At 34.5% G+C, this 23,969-nt stretch overlaps 1 protein-coding gene across 3 annotated transcripts in view; it reads left to right on the forward strand.

Moving 5' to 3' along the window:
* The first annotated feature begins 6,709 nt into the window (after positions 1-6,709).
* The window catches only part of LOC133659685 (adenylate cyclase type 3-like), a 106,817-nt gene continuing 89,557 nt past the window's right edge, over positions 6,710-23,969 (forward strand). For all 3 annotated transcript variants that reach the window (XM_062062272.1, XM_062062274.1, XM_062062273.1), the window contains exons 1-2: positions 6,710-6,903; positions 16,868-17,833. In XM_062062272.1, the coding sequence (XP_061918256.1) occupies positions 17,159-17,833 (675 nt within the window). In that variant the 5' untranslated portion in view covers positions 6,710-6,903; positions 16,868-17,158. The remainder of the gene's footprint in view (positions 6,904-16,867; positions 17,834-23,969) is intronic.

Genomic DNA, 23,969 nt, shown 5'->3' on the forward strand with positions numbered 1-23,969 from the left:
ACTATCATCATAATACAGTCATCACATAAGATAATCACATTGAATTATTTACATTATTTACAATCAGGGGTGTGAGGGGGGGGGGGTATGGACATCAAGTAGTGGACATAGAGAGAGAGAGAGAGAGAGAGAGAGAGAGAGAGAGAGAGAGAGAGAGAGAGAGAGAGAGAGAGAGAGAGAGAGAGAGAGAGAGAGAGAGATCAGAAGGCATAAGAAAAAGAAAAAGTATCTGCATTTGATTGTTTACATTTGATTATTAGCAATCCGGGGAGGGTGTTAGTTTAGGGTTGTAGCTGCCTGGAGGTGAACTTTTATTGCGGCTTTGAAGGAGGATAGTGATGCCCTTTCTTTTATACCTGTTGGGAGCGCATTCCACATTGATGTGGCATAGAAAGAGAATGAGTTAAGACCTTTGTTAGTTCGGAATCTGGGTTTAACGTGGTTAGTAGAGCACCCCCTGGTGTTGTGGTTATGGCGGTTCTTAAGTCTAAGAATCACTCCTACTCTCCACGATATTTAAGAGACCTTCAGAGGTGTCTTAAGTGGTTAGGAGTTGCCAGCAGGGGATGGCACTGAGGCGAGAGAGACGTGCGCGAAAGTTCAGGGAACGGAACAATGTTTTTTTTTTTTGATGACGAGCAGCTGATCAAACGGTATCGTTTAGACAGAGCGGATATTATTTTTGTCACAGATTTAATAATTTTCGATTCCTTGTTGATTTCTGCATGTGTCTGCAGTGGGCTAGTATATATAGAGCCACCCACACCAGTTTCAAATGAGTTGCCTAATTAATGAATTGGAAAGAAAATGTTATGACAGTAGCGTATGTGTGTGGCCGTGAGGTGAGTGACGTCAGTGAGTGTGTGGGCGAGAGAAGAGAGGGAGCGGTAGCGTGAGTGCCGGCGGGGACTAGTTTGTTTTGTATTATTTTGTAGTTTATTGTCAAAATATACACTCCCATTGTCCACTTAAATATTTCCAAGATATTTCTTTATTCTTAGACAACGGATTCCCTTCCGTGATTGGTCATTTCTATGGACACAGAAATGACGTCACCTAAAATTCCGTTTACGGCACATAGTAATGTCGTAATTCAGCTCTGAGTGTGACACTTAAGATTCAGTCCTACACTTCGCTGAAAGTGTGAGTAAGACGCTTGATAACTAACTTTTAAGTGCAGCTTTCAGCGAAGAATTTATTTACTCTTAAGTCAACTCTTAGCAGACTTCTTAGGAGTAATTCTAAGAAGCTTGATAAGTACGGCCCCTGATTCTCATCATTTGGACGGGTGGCCCAATACTTTTGTCAATATAGTGCAGGGGTCATCAACCTTTTTGAAACCAAGAGCTACTTCTTGGGTACTGATTAATGCAAAGGGCTACCAGTTTGATACACACTTAAATAAATTGCCAGAAATAGCCAATTTGCTCAATTTACCTTTAACTCTATGTTATTATTAATAATTAATGCTATTTACACTTAATTGAACGGTTTAAAAGAGGAGAAAACACGAAAAAAATGTCAATTAAATTTTGAAACATAGTTTATCTTCAACTTCGACTCTTTAAAATTCAAAATTCAACCGAAAAAAAGAAGAGAAAAACTAGCTAATTCTAATCTTTTTGAAAAAAATAAAAAAATAATTTATGGAACATCATTAGTAATTTTTCCTGATTAAGATTAATTTTAGAATTTTGATGACATGTTTTAAATAGGTTGAAATCCAATCTACACTTTGTTAGAATATATAACAAATTGGACCAAGCTATATTTCTAACAAAGACAAATCATTATTTCTTCTAGATTTTCCAGAACAAAATTTTTGAAAGAAATTCAAAAGACTTTGAAATAAGATTTAAATTTGATTCTACAGATTTTCTAGATTTGCCAGAATAATTTTTTTGAATTTTAATCATAATAACTTTGAAGAAATATTTCACAAATATTCTTCGTCGAAAAAACAGAAGCTAAAATGAAGAATTAAATTAAAATGTATTTATTATTCTTTACAATAAAAAAAATAAATTTACTTGAATATTGATTTAAATTGTCAGGAAAGAAGAGGAAGGAATTTAAAAGGTAAAAAGGTATATGTGTTTAAAAATCCTAAAATCATTTTTAGGGTTGTATTTTTTTCTCTAAAATTGTCTTTCTGAAAGTTATAAGAAGCAAAGTAAAAAAAATAATGAATTTATTTAAACAAGTGAAGACCAAGTCTTTAAAATATTTTCTTGGATTTTCAAATTCTATTTGACTTTTGTCTCTCTTAGAATTAAAAATGTCAGGCAAAGCGAGACCAGCTTGCTAGTAAATAAATAACATTTAAAAAATAGAGGTAGCTCACTGGTAAGTGCTGCTATTTGAGCTATTTTTAGAACAGGCCAGCGGGCTACTTATCTGGTCCTTACGGGCTACCTGGTACCCGCGGGCACCCCGTTGGTGACCCCTGATATAGTGTATGTTCTGGCCCAGTGGAAGAGTGTAAAGTCAACATGTGGGATGAGAAAGTAGAACATGGAGTGGAACAATCCATACAAGCCTGCGAGCCATGGCTGCTAATTATGTCACAGCCACCTTTGTCTTTGACATTCCACTTTCACTTTCCTCTCTCCGCCTCTCAATTCATGTTCCATAAGCATCTTTTTTATTTACCTCTCTATTGATTTGTTCCAATTGATTATTTGTTATCTTCCCCCCCCCCCCTCTGGAAAGGTAAAGGAGTGTAATTGTGGTGGTGACACCGCAGACTGTGACACCTTTCACACCGCTTTAATCTTTGCCTTGCTCATTTTCCCTGAAGCTTTTGGGATGTCAGCAATCTGTTGGTCAATTATCACCCACAAAGCCTAAAAGCAGGGAAGTTGTCAGGTTGTGTAAAATGCTGAATAAAAAGAGAATACAACAAATCCTTTTCAACTTATATTCAATTGAATAGACTGCAAAGACAAGATATATTCATGTAGGACAGGGGTCGGCAACCCAAAATGTTGAAAGAGCCATATTGGACCAAAAATACAAAAACAAATCTGTCTGGAGCCGCAACAAATTAGAAGCCATATTACATACAGATAGTGCGTCATGAGATATACATTGAATTGAGATGACTTAAAGGAAACTAAATGAGCTCAAATATAGCTACAAATGAGGCATAATGATGCAATATGTACATATAGCTAGCCTAAATAGCATGTTAGCATCGATTAGCTTGCAGTCATGCAGTGACCAAATATGTTTGATTAGCACTACACACAAGTCAATAACATCAACAAAACTCACCTTTGTGCATTCACGCACAATGTTAAAAGTTTGGCAAGTGAAAACACGTCCTAGAAAGTCAGAGAAAGTTATACATGTAAACCAGGGGTCACCAACCTTTTTGAAAGCAAGAGCTACTTCTTGGGTACTGATTAATGCGAAGGGCTACCAGTTTGATACACACTTAAATAAATTGCCAGAAATAGCCAATTTGCTCAATTTACCTTTAACTCTATGTTATTATTAATAATTAATGATATTTACACTTAATTGAACGGTTTAAAAGAGTAGAAAACACGAAAAAAATGACAATTAAATTTTGAAACATAGTTTATCTTCAATTTCGACTCTTTGAAATTCAAAATTCAACCGAAAAAAAGAAGAGAAAAACTAGCTAATTCGAATCTTTTTGAAAAAATTAAAAAAAGAATTTATGGAAAATCATTAGTAATTTTTCCTGATTAAGATTAATTTTAGAATTTTGATGACATGTTTTAAATAGGTTAAAATCCAATCTACACTTTGTTAGAATATATAACAAATTGGACCAAGCTATATTTCTAACAAAGACAAATCATTATTTCTTCTAGATTTTCCAGAACAAAAATTTTAAAAGAAATTCAAAAGACTTTGAAATAAGATTTAAATGTGATTCTACAGATTTTCTAGATTTGCCAGAATTTTTTTTTGAATTTTAATCATAATAAGTTTGAAGAAATATTTCACAAATATTCTTCGTCGAAAAAAAAAGAAGCTAAAATGAAGAATTAAATGAACATTTATTTATTATTCTTTACAATAAAAACGATTAATTTACTTGAACATTGATTTAAATTGTCAGGAAAGAAGAGGAAGGAATTTAAAAGGTAAAAAGGTATATGTGTTTAAAAATCCTAAAATCATTTTTAAGGTTGTATTTTTTCTCTAAAATTGTCTTTCTGAAAGTTATAAAAATCAAAGTAAAAAAATTTATGAATTTAATTAAACAAGTCTTTAAAATATTTTCTTGGATTTTCAAATTCTATTTGAGTTTTGTCTCTCTTAGAATTAAAAATGTCGAGCAAAGCGAGACCAGCTTGCTAGTAAATAAATAAAATTAAAAAAATAGAGCCAGCTCACTGGTAAGTGCTGCTATTTGAGCTATTTTAAGAACAGACCAGCGGGCTACTCATCTGGTCCTTACGGGCTACCTGGTGCCCGCGGGCACCGCGTTGGTGACCCCTGTTGTAGAAGCCAGCTTATCTCTTGCCGTGGTTAGGACTTTGGGAAGGCCATTCTAAAACCTTCATTCTAGCCTGATTTAGCCATTCCTTTACCACTTTTGGGGTGTGTTTGGGGTCATTGTCCTGTTGGAACACCCAACCGCGCCCAAGACCCAACCTCCGGGCTGATGATTTTAGCTTGTCCTGAACAATTTGGAGCTAATCCTCCTTTTTCATTGTCCCATTTAAAGCAGCAGTTCCATTGGCAGCAAAACAGGCCCAGAGCGTAATACTACCACCACCATGCTTGACGGTAGGTGTGGTGTTCCTGGGATTAAAGGCCTCACCTTTTCTCCTCCAAACATATTGCTGGGTATTGTGGCCAAACAGCTCCATTTTTGTTTCATCTGACATCACATGGACAAAGATAAGACCTTCTGGAGGAAAGTTCTGTCAAGTCAATTTCAGAAAACCAACAAATTTAGCTGAACTGCAGCAATTTAGTGGTCAAGTGGTCAAGCAGAAGCTTGTGGATGGCTACCAAAAGCGCCTTATTGCAGGTCAACTTGCCAAGGGACATGTAAGCAAATATTAACATTGCTGTATGTATACTTTTGACCAGGGGTCACCAACGCGGTGCCCGCGGGCACCAGGTAGCCCGTAAGGACCAGATAAGTAGCCTGCTGGCCTGTTCTAAAAATAGCTCAAATAGCAGCACTTACCAGTGAGCTGCCTCTATTTTTTAAATGTTATTTATTTACTAGCAAGCTGGTCTCGCTTTGCCCGACATTTTTAATTCTAAGAGAGACAAAACTCAAATAGAATTTGAAAATCCAAGAAAATATTTTAAAGACTTGGTCTTCACTTGTTTAAATAAATTCATTAATTGTTTTACTTTGATTCTTATAACTTTCAGAAAGACAATTTTAGAGAAAAAATACAACCTTAAAAATGATTTTAGGATTTTTAAACACATATACCTTTTTACCTTTTAAATTCCTTCCTCTTCTTTCCTGACAATTTAAATCAATGTTCAAGTATTTTTTTTAATTTTATTGTAAAGAATAATAAATACATTTGAATTTAATTCTTCAATTTAGCTTCTGTTTTTTCGACGAAAAAATATTTGTGAAATATTTCTTCAAACTTATTATGATTTAAATTCAAAAAAATTATTCTGGCAAATCTAGAAAATCTGTAGGATCAAATTTAAATCTTATTTCAAAGTATTTTGAATTTCTTTTAAAATTTTTGTTTTGGAAAATCTAGAAGAAATAATGATTTGTTAGAAATATAGCTTGGTCCAATTTGTTATATATTCTAACAAAGTGCAGATTGGATTTTAACCTATTAAAAACATGTCATCAAAATTCTAAAATTAATCTTAATCAGGAAAAATTACTAATGATGTTCCATAAATTCTTTTTAAAATTTTTTCAAAAAGATTCGAATTAGCTAGTTTTTGTCTTCTTTTTTTCGGTTGAATTTTGAATTTTAAAGAGTCGAAATTGAAGATAAACTATGTTTCAAAATTTAATTGTCATTTTTTTCGTGTTTTCTCCTCTTTTAAACCGTTCAATTAAGTGTAAATATCATTCATTATTAATAATAACATAGCGTTAAAGGTAAATTGAGCAAATTGGCTATTTCTGGCAATTTATTTAAGTGTGTATCAAACTGGTAGCCCTTCGCATTAATCAGTACCCAAGAAGTAGCTCTTGGTTTCAAAAAGGTTGGTGACCCCTGGTTTTAACCCTCACATTTTCAGTAGACCCATAATAAATTCATAAAAGAAGCAAACTTCATGAATGTTTTTTGTGAGCAACAAGTATGTGCTCCAATCACTACATCACAAACAAAATAAGATTGTAAAGTCAAGACAGCCATGACATGATGTTCTTTACAAGTGTATGTAAACTTTTGACCATGTTGGTACCAGAGGGCGGGGATACTGAAGTGTGGAGAAGGATGTGTGAAGCGCGGCAGTGAAACACGTGACCAGTGCGGATGTTTACCAATAGTTCCTTCAATACAAGAGCGCGATGTATGACAACAACTCATACAAAGGGCAAAAGGAGGCAATTAACTCATGGAATCATGTTTTACGGATGGACAGGTGTGAATTGAAATAGAAATCTAAAGTGGGAATAGCAAACATGACATCTTTAATAAACAACCACAAATATGCCGAACGTTTAAATTTGGAAAGAAGCGGAAGTAGTTATCGCGCTAACTTCCGTGCGCATGTTGGAAGCGGAGTGTTATGCGGAAAAGAGGCAAGAAAGACGCGCAAAAAGATCCACTCGGAGTGGATTTGGATGTCACACCTCTTCGTCCGTCCGCAGCCCGCACATTTGACCTGGACTCGGCCGCTCTGACTGGACATTGCTGACCGGACATTGGCGGGACGACAGGCCGCGGGGAAGGAGGCTGTCCAGGCTGCTAGGTAAATAATGTTCCACATCTGGAAGAAGGAAGGGCGAAAGCAGCTTCTATGAACGCCATTTGGACACAGCAGGGAACACTTGACGTGACGTGACGTGTGTGCTGGTAGTGTGGAACTGTGCTAGTGTTCCATCACAAAGTGTCTTTTCTAGTCCCGCCATGACTAGTCTCCATCTGCAGCCACCCACTGTGGACTATCATAATCATCACCATTCATTGCAACCATCATCACAATAACAATAATAACAACAACAAATATACAAGTCAAAGTAATGATAGTCATAGTTAGGGATGATGTTTGATAAGAAATGATTGAGTTCGAGCCCGTTATCGAATCCTCTTATCGAACCGATTCCTTATCGATTCTCTTATCGAGTCCGGATAGGTTGTTGTATATGGAAAAAAAACACACAATATTTGGTTTAACAAAAGCTCACTTTTATTTTATTAGAACAAAATTAAAAAAACAAATAAATATTGACTGTTGTTACCCCCTAAAAAAATAAAATCAAATAAATAAATATTGACTGTTGTTACCCAAAGTATATTAAGTGGGATTTTTCAGAAAAACAAATATATACACTACCGTTCAAAAGTTTGGGGTCACCCAAACAATTTAGTGGAATAGCCTTCATTTCTAAGAACAAGAATAGACTGTCGAGTTTCCGACGAAAGTTCTCTTTTTCTGGCCATTTTGAGCGTTTAATTGACCCCGCAAATGTGATGCTCCAGAAACTCCATCTGCTCAAAGGAAGGTCAGTTTTGTAGCTTCTGTAACGAGCTAAAGTGTTTTCAGATGTGTGAACATGATTGCACAAGGGTTTTCTAATCATCCAGATAGGTTGTTGTATATGGAAAAAAACACACACTATTTGGTTTAAAAAAAGCTCACTTTTATTTTATAAGAAAAAAATTAAAAAAACAAATACATATTGACTGTTGTTACCCCCTAAAAAAATAAAATCAAATAAATAAATATTGACTGTTGTTACCCAAAGTATATTAAGTGGGATTTTTCAGAAAAACAAATATACACACTACCGTTCAAAAGTTTGGGGTCACCCAAACAATTTTGTGGAATAGCCTTCATTTCTAAGAACAAGAATAGAGTTTCCGATGAAAGTTCTCTTTTTCTGGCCATTTTGAGCGTTTAATTGACCCCGCAAATGTGATGCTCCAGAAACTCCATCTGCTCAAAGGAAGGTCAGTTTTGTAGCTTCTGTAACGAGCTAAAGTGTTTTCAGATGTGTGAACATGATTGCACAAGGGTTTTCTAATCATCCAGATAGGTTGTTGTGTATGGAAAAAAACACACAATATTTGGTTTAACAAAAGCTCACTTTTATTTTATAAGAAAAAAATTAAAAAAACAAATAAATATTGACTGTTGTTACCCCCTAAAAAAATAAAATCAAATAAATAAATACTGACTGTTGTTACCCAAAGTATATTAAGTGGGATTTTTCAGAAAAACAAATATATACACTACCGTTCAAAAGTTTGGGGTCACCCAAACAATTTTGTGGAATAGCCTTCATTTCTAAGAACAAGAATAGAGTTTCCGATGAAAGTTCTCTTTTTCTGGCCATTTTGAGCGTTTAATTGACCCCGCAAATGTGATGCTCCAGAAACTCCATCTGCTCAGAGGAAGGTCAGTTTTGTAGCTTCTGTAACGAGCTAAAGTGTTTTCAGATGTGTGAACATGATTGCACAAGGGTTTTCTAATCATCCAGATAGGTTGTTGTATATGGAAAAAAAAACACAATATTTGGTTTAACAAAAGCTCACTTTTATTTTATAAGAAAAAAATTTAAAAAACAAATAAATATTGACTGTTGTTACCCCCTAAAAAAATAAAATCAAAGAAATAAATATTGACTGTTGTTACCCAAAGTATATTAAGTGGGATTTTTCAGAAAAACAAATATATACACTACCGTTCAAAAGTTTGGGGTCACCCAAACAATTTTGTGGAATAGCCTTCATTTCTAAGAACAAGAATAGACTGTCGAGTTTCCGATGAAAGTTCTCTTTTTCTGGCCATTTTGAGCGTTTAATTGACCCCGCAAATGTGATGCTCCAGAAACTCCATCTGCTCAGAGGAAGGTCAGTTTTGTAGCTTCTGTAACGAGCTAAATTGTTTTCAGATGTGTGAACATGATTGCACAAGGGTTTTCTAATCATCCAGATAGGTTGTTGTATATGGAAAAAAACACACAATATTTGGTTTAACAAAAGCTCACTTTTATTTTATAAGAAAAAAAAAAAAATAAATAAATAAATATTGACTGTTGTTACCCCCTAAAAAAATAAAATCAAATAAATAAATATTGACTGTTGTTACCCAAAGTATATTAAGTGGGATTTTTCATAAAAACAAATATATACACTACCGTTCAAAAGTTTGGGGTCACCCAAACAATTTAGTGGAATAGCCTTCATTTCTAAGAACAAGAATAGACTGTCGAGTTTCCGATGAAAGTTCTCTTTTTCTGGCCATTTTGAGCGTTTAATTGACCCCGCAAATGTGATGCTCCAGAAACTCCATCTGCTCAGAGGAAGGTCAGTTTTGTAGCTTCTGTAACGAGCTAAACTGTTTTCAGATGTGTGAACATGATTGCACAAGGGTTTTCTAATCATCCAGATAGGTTGTTGTATATGGAAAAAAACACACAATATTTGGTTTAACATATGCTCACTTTTATTTTATAAGAAAAAATTTTAAAAAACAAATAAATATTGACTGTTGTTACCCCCTAAAAAAATAAAATCAAATAAATAAATATTGACTGTTGTTACCCAAAGTATATTAAGTGGGATTTTTCAGAAAAACAAATATATACACTACCGTTCAAAAGTTTGGGGTCACCCAAACAATTTAGTGGAATAGCCTTCATTTCTAAGAACAAGAATAGACTGTCGAGTTTCCGATGAAAGTTCTCTTTTTCTGGCCATTTTGAGCGTTTAATTGACCCCGCAAATGTGATGCTCCAGAAACTCCATCTGCTCAAAGGAAGGTCAGTTTTGTAGCTTCTGTAACGAGCTAAACTGTTTTCGGATGTGTGAACATGATTGCACAAGGGTTTTCTAATCATCCAGATAGGTTGTTGTATATGGAAAAAAAACACACAATATTTGGTTTAACAAAAGCTCACTCTTATTTTATAAGAAAAAAATTAAAAAAACAAATAAATATTGACTGTTGTTACCCCCTAAAAAAATAAAATCAAATAAATAAATATTGACTGTTGTTACCCAAAGTATATTAAGTGGGATTTTTCAGAAAAACAAATATATACACTACCGTTCAAAAGTTTGGGGTCACCCAAACAATTTAGTGGAATAGCCTTCATTTCTAAGAACAAGAATAGAGTTTCCGATGAAAGTTCTCTTTTTCTGGCCATTTTGAGCGTTTAATTGACCCCGCAAATGTGATGCTCCAGAAACTCCATCTGCTCAAAGGAAGGTCAGTTTTGTAGCTTCTGTAACGAGCTAAACTGTTTTCAGATGTGTGAACATGATTGCACAAGGGTTTTCTAATCATCCAGATAGGTTGTTGTATATGGAAAAAAAACACACAATATTTGGTTTAACAAAAGCTCACTTTTATTTTATAAGAAAAAAATTAAAAAAACAAATAAATATTGACTGTTGTTACCCAAAGTATATTAAGTGGGATTTTTCAGAAAAACAAATATATACACTACCGTTCAAAAGTTTGGGGTCACCCAAACAATTTAGTGGAATAGCCTTCATTTCTAAGAACAAGAATAGACTGTCGAGTTTCCGACGAAAGTTCTCTTTTTCTGGCCATTTTGAGCGTTTAATTGACCCCGCAAATGTGATGCTCCAGAAACTCCATCTGCTCAGAGGAAGGTCAGTTTTGTAGATTCTGTAACGAGCTAAACTGTTTTCAGATGTGTGAACATGATTGCACAAGGGTTTTCTAATCATCAATTAGCCTTCTGAGCCAATGAGCAAACACATTGTACCATTAGAACTAGGGATGTCCGATAATGGCTTTTTGCCGATATCCGATATGCCGATATTGTCCAACTCTTTAATTACCGATACCGATATCAACCGATACCGATATCAACCGATATATACAGTCGTGGAATTAACACATTATTATGCCTAATTTGGACAACCAGGTATGGTGAAGATAAGGTACTTTTTAAAAAAATGAATCAAATAAAATAAGATAAATAAATTAGAAACATTTTCTTGAATAAAAAAGAAAGTAAAACAATACAAAAACAGTTACATAGAAACTAGTAATTAATGAAAATTTGTAAAATTAACTGTTAAAGGTTAGTATTATTAGTGGACCAGCAGCACGCACAATCATGTGTGCTTACGGACTGTATCCCTTGCAGACTGTATTGATATATATTGATATATAATGTAGGAAGCAGAATATTAATAACAGAAAGAAACAACCCTTTTGTGTGAATGAGTGTGAATGGGGGAGGGAGGTTTTTTGGGTTGGTGCACTAATTGTAAGTGTATCTTGTGTTTCTTATGTGGATTTAATAAAAAAATAAAAAACAAAAAACAAAAAAAACAAACCGATACTGATAATAAAAAAAACGATACCGATAATTTCCGATATTACATTTTAACGCATTTATCGGCCGATAATATCGGCAGACCGATATTATCGGACATCTCTAATTAGAACACTGGAGTGATAGTTGCTGGAAATGGGCATCTATACACCTATGTAGATATTGCACCAAAAACCAGACATTTGCAGCTAGAATAGTCATTTACCACATTAGCAATGTATAGAGTGTATTTCTTTAAAGTTAAGACTAGTTTAAAGTTATCTTCATTGAAAAGTACAGTGCTTTTCCTTCAAAAATAAGGACATTTCAATGTGACCCCAAACTTTTGAACGGTAGTGTACAGTAACACAAAAACAAGCTGTCTCTGTGATCACTATAGGTGTATAAATAATAATATAGTGTTAAATAAAATCAGTCCCTTGGGCACAAAACTGAAAGTAATACAGCTCTCCAAAAAGTGCACTTCTGCTGCTATTGGAACATACTAACTACACACACTATGACACTAAGAACGCCACAGTCATCAATCAACAATTCTTCGTCCAAAAAATTAGCATGTCTGCTTTTTCAGGATCAAGTCTGACCCGCTCTTCGCTAATCGTGTCGCCAACGGTGGAAAAAAACACGTTCGCTTGGCGTGGAACTAGCTTGGACACACAGATAGGTTTGACGACATCCTCCTCCAGTCTGTATCTAAACCTTCTGGGGTCCATCAGTGTGGCCTCCTCCAGGAATGACTGCACGTCCTTGTCCTGGAGGGAAAATGAGGGACAGACACGACATAGAATTAGGCGGGAAATTAGCTGAATGTGAAGACTAGGGTGTCTGTTATTAAGTCTTTAGCATTAGTATGTGGAATTAAATGATGGAATAGATCAGGGGTCACCAACGCGGTGCCCGCGGGCACCAGGTAGCCCGTAAGGACCAGATGAGTAGCCCGCTGGCCTGTTCTAAAAATAGCTCAAATAGCAGCACTTACCAGTGAGCTGCCTCTATTTTTTAAATGTTATTTATTTACTAGCAAGCTGGTCTCGCTTTGCCCGACATTTTTAATTCTAAGAGAGACAAAACTCAAATAGAATTTGAAAATCCAAGAAAATATTTTAAAGACTTGGTCTTCACTTGTTTAAATAAATTCATTAATTTTTTTACTTTGCTTCCTATAACTTTCAGAAAGACAATTTTAGAGAAAAAATACAACCTTAAAAATGATTTTAGGATTTTTAAACAGATATACCTTTTTACCTTTTAAATTCCTTCCTCTTCTTTCCTGACAATTTTAATCAATATTCAAGTAAAATTTTTTTTTTTATTGTAAAGAATAATAAATACATTTTAATTTAATTCTTCATTTTAGCTTCTGTTTTTTCGACAAAGAATATTTGTGAAATATTTCTTCAAACTTATTATGATTAAAATTCCAAAAAAATTATTCTGGCAAATCTAGAAAATCTGTAGAATCAAATTTAAATCTTATTTCAAAGTCTTTTGAATTTCTTAAAAAAATGTTGTTCTGGAAAATCTAGAAGAAATAATGATTTGTCTTTGTTAGAAATATAGCTTGGTCCAATTTGTTATATATTCTAACAAAGTGTAAATTGGATTTTAACCTATTTAAAATATGTCATCAAAATTCCTAAAATTAATCTTAATCAGGAAAAATTACTAATGATGTTCCATAAAAAAAATTTAAATTTTTTTTCAAAAAGATTCGAATTAGCTAGTTTTTCTCTTCTTTTTTTTCGGTTGAATTTTGAATTTTAAAGAGTCGAAATTGAAGATAAACTATGTTTCAAAATTTAATTGTCATTTTTTTTCGTGTTTTGTCATCTTCTAAACCGTTCAATTAAGTGTAAATATCATTCATTATTGATAATAACATAGAGTTAAAGGTAGATTGAGCAAATTGGCTATTTCTGGCAATTTATTTAAGTGTGTATCAAACTGGGAGCCCTTCGCATCAATCAGTACCCAAGAAGTAGCTCTTGCTTTCAAAAAGGTTGGTGACCCCTGGAATAGATGAAGTAATGAAGTTCAACATTGTACTGATAGGATCCACTTTAAGAGGTTGTTCAAACGAATAGTGCTTACAAAGTACAAAGAAGAATTATGAGAAATACTTTCAACCTTATTGAATATAAGATACCGTATTTCCTTGAATTGGCGCCGGGAATATGGTATTCGCCTGCCTAGAATTACAGCCGGGTCAAACTCGTTTCCCAAAATAATTAGCGCATGCTTGGCACTTCCGCCGGGTCAAATATGAGTCATTAAATGACTCCCGCCTCTTGGTGGTAGAGGGTGCTAGTGATCCTTCTTGTGACTACCAGTACTGCAGAAGACCGGTGCTGCAGAAGAAGACAACAAGCAGCAAGCGTGAGTAGCGATTGTTTGCTTACACTTTTACCATGGAGGATTACATATCTAAAATAAAACAGTTTTCTAAACTGGACTTTCAATCGAAGCAGAAGGTAATAATTAAAGGAATATCTCCAGAGACTTTTAAAACTGAAGAAAGATAAGGAAGACTGCCTTTGATCAGAAGCAGGTGCACATGGACATAATTTATAAGTAAAGGTAAGACCATAATAACGTTTTTTTATTAAATGTGCTTTTCATGATAAGGTAAGCGCCAGAGTGAGAAGAGGTTTTAAAATAATTAGCGCATGCTTGCCCATCCCGCATGCTTTTGGTAAGCGCAGGAGTGAGAAGAGGTTTTAAATTAATTGGCGCCCCGGCGGCTATTCAAGGAAATACGGTATTCTTCATCTCAGTATATTAATAATGACTGAATTAATTAATGTAAGTGTGTTCATGTACCAAATAAACTAAAGAAAGAAAGAAAGCACTAGTTTATTAGACAGACCTGCAAACTCTGGAGTGGTGTAGGCTACAAGATAGCGTTAATGCTATCAGACACATACAAAAAGGCTAACGTTAGCCACTGACTATGCTTAGGTAACGTTAGTCTAGCTAACATTACTGCAGTCCCGGTTGACATAAGAGCTAACCTTATTTTAGCCTAAAGGCTACAAGTGAGCAAATATGGGAATTAACCGGCAACAGTTAACGTTAGTTACTCACGCCACGGTTCTCCAACGTTCAGGTTATGTGCAGCCTGAACATGTTTCTTGTTGTACTCCCCCCCCCCCCCTTACATGAGAGCCAAGCCTGGCAATAATTGCAGATAGCCGTTTCCTCCTCGTATTTTTTTGTAAAATGAAGCCATGCCTTCAGGCGTTTTTTCCCGGTCCATTGTTGTTGCTGCTTTATGTATCTGCCGCCGAATGACTGAGCTACGTCATTTCCTGTGATGTCCCACAGGGCATTTCCTGTGGGACAGGATTCGTTCCCAGGGATTCGAATAAAGGAACCAACTCTTTTTCTTTACTATAGTGGCCTTGATAACGGGAACCGGTTCTCAAAAAGGGATTCGAGTCCATTGAATCGGTTCTTTTCTCATCGAACAACCGGGAGAACCGGTTTCGAACATCATCCCTAGTCATAATAATAGTAATAATAATAACGACAAGAAAACTATTAATAATACTAGTAACAGCAATAATAAGTGAAGTGAATTATATTTATATAGCGCTTTTTCTCTAGTGACTCAAAGCGCTTTACACAGTGAAAGCCAATATCTAAGTTCCATTTAAAGCAGTGTGGGTGGGCACTGGGAGCAGGTGGGTGAAGTGTCTTGCCCAAGGACACAACGGCAGTGACTAGGATGGTGGAAGCGGGGATCGAACCTGGAACCCTCAAGTTGCTGGCACGGCCACTCTACCAACCGAGCTATACCGCCTCTACTATTAATGGTGATAAATAACAATAATATTCACATCATTAATAATAGTAATAACAGTAATATTAGCAAGAACAATAACAACAATATTAATACTATTAATAGTAATAACAATAAAGAAAGTAACAAATAATAATTATATAACATTGATGTTAATAATAATAATATTAATAATAACAGTAATAATAATAGTAAATAAATAATACAACTGCTACTAATATAATTACGATAAAAATAATAATAACAATAATAAAATAATGGATAATAATAATATAACAATAATATTAATAACAACAACAATAATACAAGTAAACGTAATGATAGTCATAATAAAATAATAATATTATTAATATTAATAACAATAAAGAAAGTAACAAATAATAATAATACAACATTGATGTTAGTAATAATAACAATATTAATAACAATAGTAAATAAATAATACAACTACTACTAATATAATTACGATAAAAATAATAATAACAATATTAATCATAATAATAGTAATAATAATAATAACGAATATTAACAATATAACACTAATAATAATAATAACAACAATAATACAAGTAAACGTAATGATAGTCATAATAATATAATAATAATATTATTAATAGTAATAACAATAAATAAAGTAACAAATAATAATAATATAACATTGATGTTAATAATAACAATATAAATAATACTATAATAATACTACTGCTAATATAATTATGATAAAAATAATAACAATAATAATCATAGTATTATAATAGTACAAATTGTCTGTCTATCTGTGTTAGCCCTGTGATGAGGTGGCGACTTGTCCAGGGTGTACCCCACCTTCTGCCCGAATGCAGCTGAGATAGGCCCCAGCACCCCCCGCAACCCCCAAAGGGACAAGCGGTAGAAAAATGGATGGATGGAAATCACAACAATAATAAAAATATGGCTTTCGATACTTGACGCTAATGTAACTATGCTAACATTTTAGCCTAGTGTTTTCGTTTGAACCTAAAAACCTCTTCCTATGTTAGCATGCTAACCTTTTATGTTAGCATGTTAGCAAGTTGTGTTTGTTTGAACCTGAAAATCATGACTTGTTTTATAACGTGTCCTATGTCCTCATGCTAACGTTAGCATTCAGAGGATTTATGCTAGTTTTATAACGTGTCCTATGTCCTCATGCTAAAGTTAGCATTCAGAGGATTTATGCTAGTTTTATAACGTGTCCTATGTCCTCATGTTAACGTTAGCATTCAGAGGATTTATGCTAGTTTTATAACGTGTCCTATGTCCTCATGCTAAAGTTAGCATTCAGAGGATTTATGCTAGTTTTATAACGTGTCCTATGTCCTCATGCTAACGTTAGCATTCAGAGGATTTATGCTAGTTTTATAACGTGTCCTATGTCCTCATGCTAACGTTAGCATTCAGAGGATTTATGCTAGTTTTATAACGTGTCCTATGTCCTCATGCTAACGTTAGCATTCAGAGGATTTATGCTAGCGTTTGGGCTCATTATGGCCCCAACTTAGACTTGACTTATTTTGCTAGGTTTATTTTGCACGGTATGCTCACTGTAACGTTTAATGGCGGCTTTTTTTTAGACGGCAGGGGACGAGAGGTGTGCTAGGTGGTGAGCTCCTCCCAGGACCATGGAGACAGTGGAGGCGGTCCGTCCAGCCGCGCTCAAGTGGTGGAGCGTGCCCACTCAGACCGTCACCATGGCGCGGCGCTGTGGAAAGCAGCCGTCACCTCGCTGAGGCCACACTCTGGGTCATGTGGCTGGAGAGGCGGGGCCACTCGGTCAAAGTCAGCCAGTCCACCTCGGAGCACACGCAGCCCGTGACGCGCGCCGGATCCGACCGGCGCCCCGTGTGACCACACCGACCGAGAGCATGCCTCGGAACCGAGCCTTCTCCGAGCCGGAGTGCTCGGCCGAGTACTCGGCGGACTGCTCGGTGACGCTGCCCTCCGACCCCGGGCAGGCGGTGGGGAGGACGCATGAGGTGACGGTGCGGAGCTCGGGATGCTGCCTCTGCCTGCCCCGCTTCATGCGGCTCACCTTCGCTCCGGAGTCCCTGGAGAACCTGTACCAGACCTACTTCCGCCGGCAGAGACACGAGACCTTGCTGGTGCTGGTGGTGTTCGCCGCGCTCTTCGACAGCTTCGTCATCGTCATGTGCGCCGTGGTCTACACCAGCGACAAGCTGGCCTCCGTCCTGGTGGCCTCGCTGGGACTGCTGGCCGACGTGGTGCTCTACCTGCTGTGCCGCTTCGGGCTGCTGCCGGAGCGCATCTCCAGGCGGGTGGTGCCCTACGCCCTGTGGGTGCTCATAGCCGCCCAGATCTTCTGCCACCTGGGTCTGAACTACGCCCGCTCCCACCAGGCCAGCGACACGGTGGGCTGGCAGGCCTTCTTCAGCTTCTCCTTCTTCCTCACGCTGCCGCTGAGGCTGACGCCCATCGTGCTCATGGCCAGCGTCACCTGCGGGGTCCACACCCTGGTCCTGGGGGTCACCATCGCCCAGCAGCAGCAGGAGAACATCCAAGGAGCCGCGCTGGGAAGACAGGTGAGACACATTACCTTTGGGGTTCTAGGGGGCGGGACTTCCATCCATCCATCCATCCATCCATCCATCCATTTTCTACCTCTTCACTTTCTTCAAATACTGCCTTTGACATTTCAGTGCAGAAAAAAAGGACTCACTTTGGTTCAATTAAGACTGAAGCGCTTATTGAATTTTATACGCTCATTTTTTACACACTCAATCTTTTTACACGCAATTTTTACTCCAAATATTTTATACTGAAATGTTTGTTTTTATACACTGATTCATTTTTACACTCAATTTCTGTACACTTAAGTCTGTTTTTGCACTGAATATTTACTCACTACATTTTTTTACGCCAAATTTTTATACACTAAATTAGAAATGGCCGATATTATCGGCCGATATATGCGTTAAAATGTAATATCGGAAATTATCGGTATCGTTTTTTTTATTATCGGTATCGTTTTTTTTTTTTTTTAATTAAATCCGAATATTTTATTCTGAAATGTTTGTTTTCATACACTGATTGTTTTTTTGCACTCAATTTTATTACACTTAAGTCTGTTTTTGCACTGAATATTTACTCACTACATTTTTTTACGCCAAATTTTTATACACTAAATTAGAGATGGCCGATATTATCGGCCGATATATGCGTTAAAATGTAATATCGGAATTTATCGGTATCGTTTTTTTTATTATCGGTATCGTTTTTTTTTTTTTTTTTTTTTTTTTTTTAATTAAATCCGAATATTTTATTCTGAAATGTTTGTTTTCATACACTGATTGTTTTTTTGCACTCAATTTTATTACACTTAAGTCTGTTTTTGCACTGAATATTTACTCACTACATTTTTTTACGCCTAATTTTTATACACTAAATTAGAGATGGCCGATATTATCGGCCGATATATGCGTTAAAATGTAATATCGGAATTTATCGGTATCGGTTTTTTATTATCGATATCGTTTTTTTTGTTTTTTTTTGTTTTTTTTGTTTTTTTTTGTTTTTTTAAATTAAATCAACATAAAAAACACAAGATACACTCACAATTAGTGCACCAACCCAAAAAACCTCCCTCCCCCCATTTCTTTCTGTTATCAATATTCTGGTTCCTACATTATATATCAATACAGTCTGCAAGGGATACAGTCCGTAAGCACACATGATTGTGCGTGCTGCTGGTCCACTAATAGTACTAACCTTTAACAGTTAATTTTACTCATTTTCATTCATTACTAGTTTCTATGTAACTGTTTTTATATTGTTGTACTTTCTTTTTTATTCAAGAAAATGTTTTTAAAATGTTATTTTACTAATTTTTAAAAAAAAGTACCTTATCTTCACCATACCTGGTTGTCCAAATTAGGCATAATAATGTGTTAATTCCACGACTGCATATATCGGTTGATATCGGTATCGGTTGATATCGGTATCGGTAATTTAAGAGTTGGACAATATCGGAATATCGGATATCGGCAAAAAGCCATTATTGGACATCCCTACACTAAATGTTTTTACACTGAATTTATATACACACAATTTTTACTCCAAATATTTTATACTGAAATGTTTGTTTTCATACACTGATTCATTTTTACACTCAATTTCTGTACACTTAAGTCTGTTTTTGCACTGAATATTTACTCACTACATTTTTTTACGCCAAATTTTTATACACTAAATTAGAGATGGCCGATATTATCGGCCGATATATGCGTTAAAATGTAATATGGGAAATTATCGGTATCGGTTTTTTTATTATCGGTATCGTTTTTTTGTTTTTTTTAAATTAAATCAACATAAAAAACACAAGATACACTCACAATTAGTGCACCAACCCAAAAAACCTCCCTCCCCCCATTTCTTTCTGTTATTAATATTCTGCTTCCTACATTATATATCAATATATATCAATACAGTCTGCAAGGGATACAGTCCGTAAGCACACATGATTGTGCGTGCTGCTGCTCCACTAATAGTACTAACCTTTAACAGTTAATTTTACTCATTTTCATTCATTATTAGTTTCTATGTAACTGTTTTTATATTGTTGTACTTTCTTTTTTATTCAAGGAAATGTTTTTAATTTATTTATCTTATTTTACTAATTTTTTAAAAAAAGTACCTTATCTTCACCATACCTGGTTGTCCAAATTAGGCATAATAATGTGTTAATTCCACGACTGCATATATCGGTTGATATCGGTATCGGTTGATATCGCTATCGGTAATTAAAGAGTTGGACAATATCGGAATATCGGATATCGGCAAAAAGACATTATCGGACATCCCTACACTAAATGTTTTTACACTGAATTTATATACACACAATTTTTACTCCGAATATTTTATTCTGAAATGTTTGTTTTCATACACTGATTGTTTTTTTGCACTCAATTTTATTACACTTAAGTCTGTTTTTGCACTGAATATTTACTCACTACATTTTTTTACGCCAAATTTTTATACACTAAATCAAAGATGGCCGATATTATCGGCCGATATATGCGTTAAAATGTAATATCGGAAATTATCGGTATCGTTTTTTTTATTATCGGTATCGGTTTTTTTTTTTTTTTTTTTTTTAAATTAAATCAACATAAAAAACACAAGATACACTCACAATTAGTGCACCAACCCAAAAAACCTCCCTCCCCCCATTTCTTTCTGTTATCAATATTCTGCTTCCTACATTATATATCAATATATATCAATACAGTCTGCAAGGGATACAGTCCGTAAGCACACATGATTGTGCGTGCTGCTGGTCCACTAATAGTACTAACCTTTAACAGTTAATTTTACTCATTTTCATTCATTACTAGTTTCTATGTAACTGTTTTTATATTGTTGTACTTTCTTTTTTATTCAAGAAAATGTTTTTAATTTATTTATCTTATTTTACTAATTTTTTTAAAAAGTACCTTATCTTCACCATACCTGGTTGTCCAAATTAGGCATAATAATGTGTTAATTCCACGACTGTATATATCGGTTGATATCGGTATCGGTAATTAAAGAGTTGGACAATATCGGAATATCGGATATCGGCAAAAAGATATTATCGGACATCCCTACACTAAATGTTTTTACACTGAATTTATATACACACAATTTTTACTCCGAATATTTTATTCTGAAATGTTTGTTTTCATACACTGATTGTTTTTTTGCACTCAATTTTATTACACTTAAGTCTGTTTTTGCACTGAATATTTACTCACTACATTTTTTTACGCCAAATTTTTATACACTAAATTAGAGACGGCCGATATTATCGGCCGATATATGCGTTAAAATGTAATATCGGAAATTATCGGTATCGGTTTTTTTATTATCGGTATCGTTTTTTTTGTTTTTTTTTGTTGTTTTTTTGTTTTTTTTAAATTAAATCAACATAAAAAACACAAGATACAGGGTGGGGATTTGGGTTTTAAGGGTGGGGATTTGGGTTTTAAGGGAAAGGGTGTGAAGAATTTTCTGACTTTAAAATTGTACTGTTTCGACTTGCACTTTTTTCTGTATTTGAAAATGCCAATAAAAAAAAAAGTTGGATTAAAAACACAAGATATACTTACAATTAGTGCACCAACCCAAAAAACCTCCTTCCCCCCATTTCTTTCTGTTATCAATATTCTGCTTCCTACATTATATATCAATATATATCAATACAGTCTGCAAGGGATACAGTCCGTAAGCACACATGATTGTGCGTGCTGCTGGTCCACTAATAGTACTAACCTTTAACAGTTAATTTTACTCATTTTCATTCATTACTAGTTTCTATGTAACTGTTTTTATATTGTTGTACTTTATTTTTTATTCAAGAAAATGTTTTTAATTTATTTATCTTATTTTACTAATTTTTTTAAAAAGTACCTTATCTTCACCATACCTGGTTGTCCAAATTAGGCATAATAATGTGTTAATTCCACGACTGCATATATCGGTTGATATCGGTATCTGTAATTAAAGAGTTGGACAATATCGGAATATCGGATATCGGCAAAAAGACATTATCGGACATCCCTACACTAAATGTTTTTACACTGAATTTATATACACACAATTTTTACTCCGAATATTTTTTTCTAAAATGTTTGTTTTCATACATTGATTGTTTTTTTGCACTCAATTTTATTACACTTAAGTCTGTTTTTGCACTGAATATTTACTCACTACATTTTTTTACGCCAAATTTTTATACACTAAATCAAAGATGGCCGATATTATCGGCCGATATATGCGTTAAAATGTAATATCGGAAATTATCGGTATCGTTTTTTTTATTATCGGTATCGTTTTTTTTGTTTTTTTTGTTTTTTTTAATTAAATCAACATAAAAAACACAAGATACACTCACAATTAGTGCACCAACCCAAAAAACCTCCCTCCCCCCATTTCTTTCTGTTATCAATATTCTGGTTCCTACATTATATATCAATACAGTCTGCAAGGGATACAGTCCGTAAGCACACATGATTGTGCGTGCTGCTGGTCCACTAATAGTACTAACCTTTAACAGTTAATTTGACTAATTTTCATTCATTACTAGTTTTTATGTAACTGTTTTTATATTGTTGTACTTTCTTTTTTATTCAAGAAAATGTTTTTAATTTATTTATCTTATTTTACTAATTTTTTTAAAAAGTACCTTATCTTCACCATACCTGGTTGTCCAAATTAGGCATAATAATGTGTTAATTCCACGACTGCATATATCGGTTGATATCGGTATCGGTTGATATCGGTATCGGTAATTAAAGAGTTGGACAATATCGGAATATCGGATATCGGCAAAAAGCCATTATCGGACATCCCTACACTAAATGTTTTTACACTGAATTTATATACACACAATATTTACTCCGAATATTTTATTCTGAAATGTTTGTTTTCATACACTGATTGTTTTTTTGCACTCAATTTTATTACACTTAAGTCTGTTTTTGCACTGAATATTTACTCACTACATTTTTTTACGCCAAATTTTTATACACTAAATTAGAGACGGCCGATATTATCGGCCGATATATGCGTTAAAATGTAATATCGGAAATTATCGGTATCGGTTTTTTTATTATCGGTATCGTTTTTTTTGTTTTTTTTTGTTGTTTTTTTGTTTTTTTTAAATTAAATCAACATAAAAAACACAAGATACAGGGTGGGGATTTGGGTTTTAAGGGTGGGGATTTGGGTTTTAAGGGAAAGGGTGTGAAGAATTTTCTGACTTTAAAATTGTACTGTTTCGACTTGCACTTTTTTCTGTATTTGAAAATGCCAATAAAAAAAAAAGTTGGATTAAAAACACAAGATACACTTACAATTAGTGCACTAACCCAAAAAACCTCCCTCCCCCCATTTCTTTCTGTTATCAATATTCTGGTTCCTACATTATATATCAATATATATCAATACAGTCTGCAAGGAATACAGTCCGTAAGCACACATGATTGTGCGTGCTGCTGCTCCACTAATAATACTAACCTTTAACAGTTAATTTTACTCATTTTCATTCATTACTAGTTTCTATGTAACTGTTTACTGTTTTTATATTGTTTAACTTTCTTTTTTATTCAAGAAAATGTTTTCAATTTATTTATCTTATTTTACTAATTGTTTTAAAAAGTACCTTATCTTCACCATACCTGGTTGTCCAAATTAGGCATAATAATGTGTTAATTCCACGACTGCATATATCGGTTGATATCGGTATCGGTTGATATCGGTATCGGTTGATATCGGTATCGGTAATTAAAGAGTTGGACAATATCGGAATATCGGATATCGGCAAAAAGCCATTATCGGACATCCCTACACTAAATGTTTTTACACTGAATTTATATACACACAATTTTTACTCCGAATATTTTATTCTGAAATGTTTGTTTTCATACACTGATTGTTTTTTTGCACTCAATTTTATTACACTTAAGTCTGTTTTTGCACTGAATATTTACTCACTACATTTTTTTACGCCAAATTTTTATACACTAAATTAGAGATGGCCGATATTATCGGCCGATATATGCGTTAAAATGTAATATCGGAAATTATCAGTATCGATTTTTTTATTATCGGTATCGTTTTTTTTTTTTTTTGTTTGTTTGTTTTTTTTGTTTTTTTTTAAAAAATTAAATCAACATAAAA

The sequence above is a fragment of the Entelurus aequoreus genome, linkage group LG11 (genome assembly GCF_033978785.1).
Source record: "Entelurus aequoreus isolate RoL-2023_Sb linkage group LG11, RoL_Eaeq_v1.1, whole genome shotgun sequence".
In the NCBI taxonomy this organism is placed as follows: domain Eukaryota; kingdom Metazoa; phylum Chordata; class Actinopteri; order Syngnathiformes; family Syngnathidae; genus Entelurus; species Entelurus aequoreus.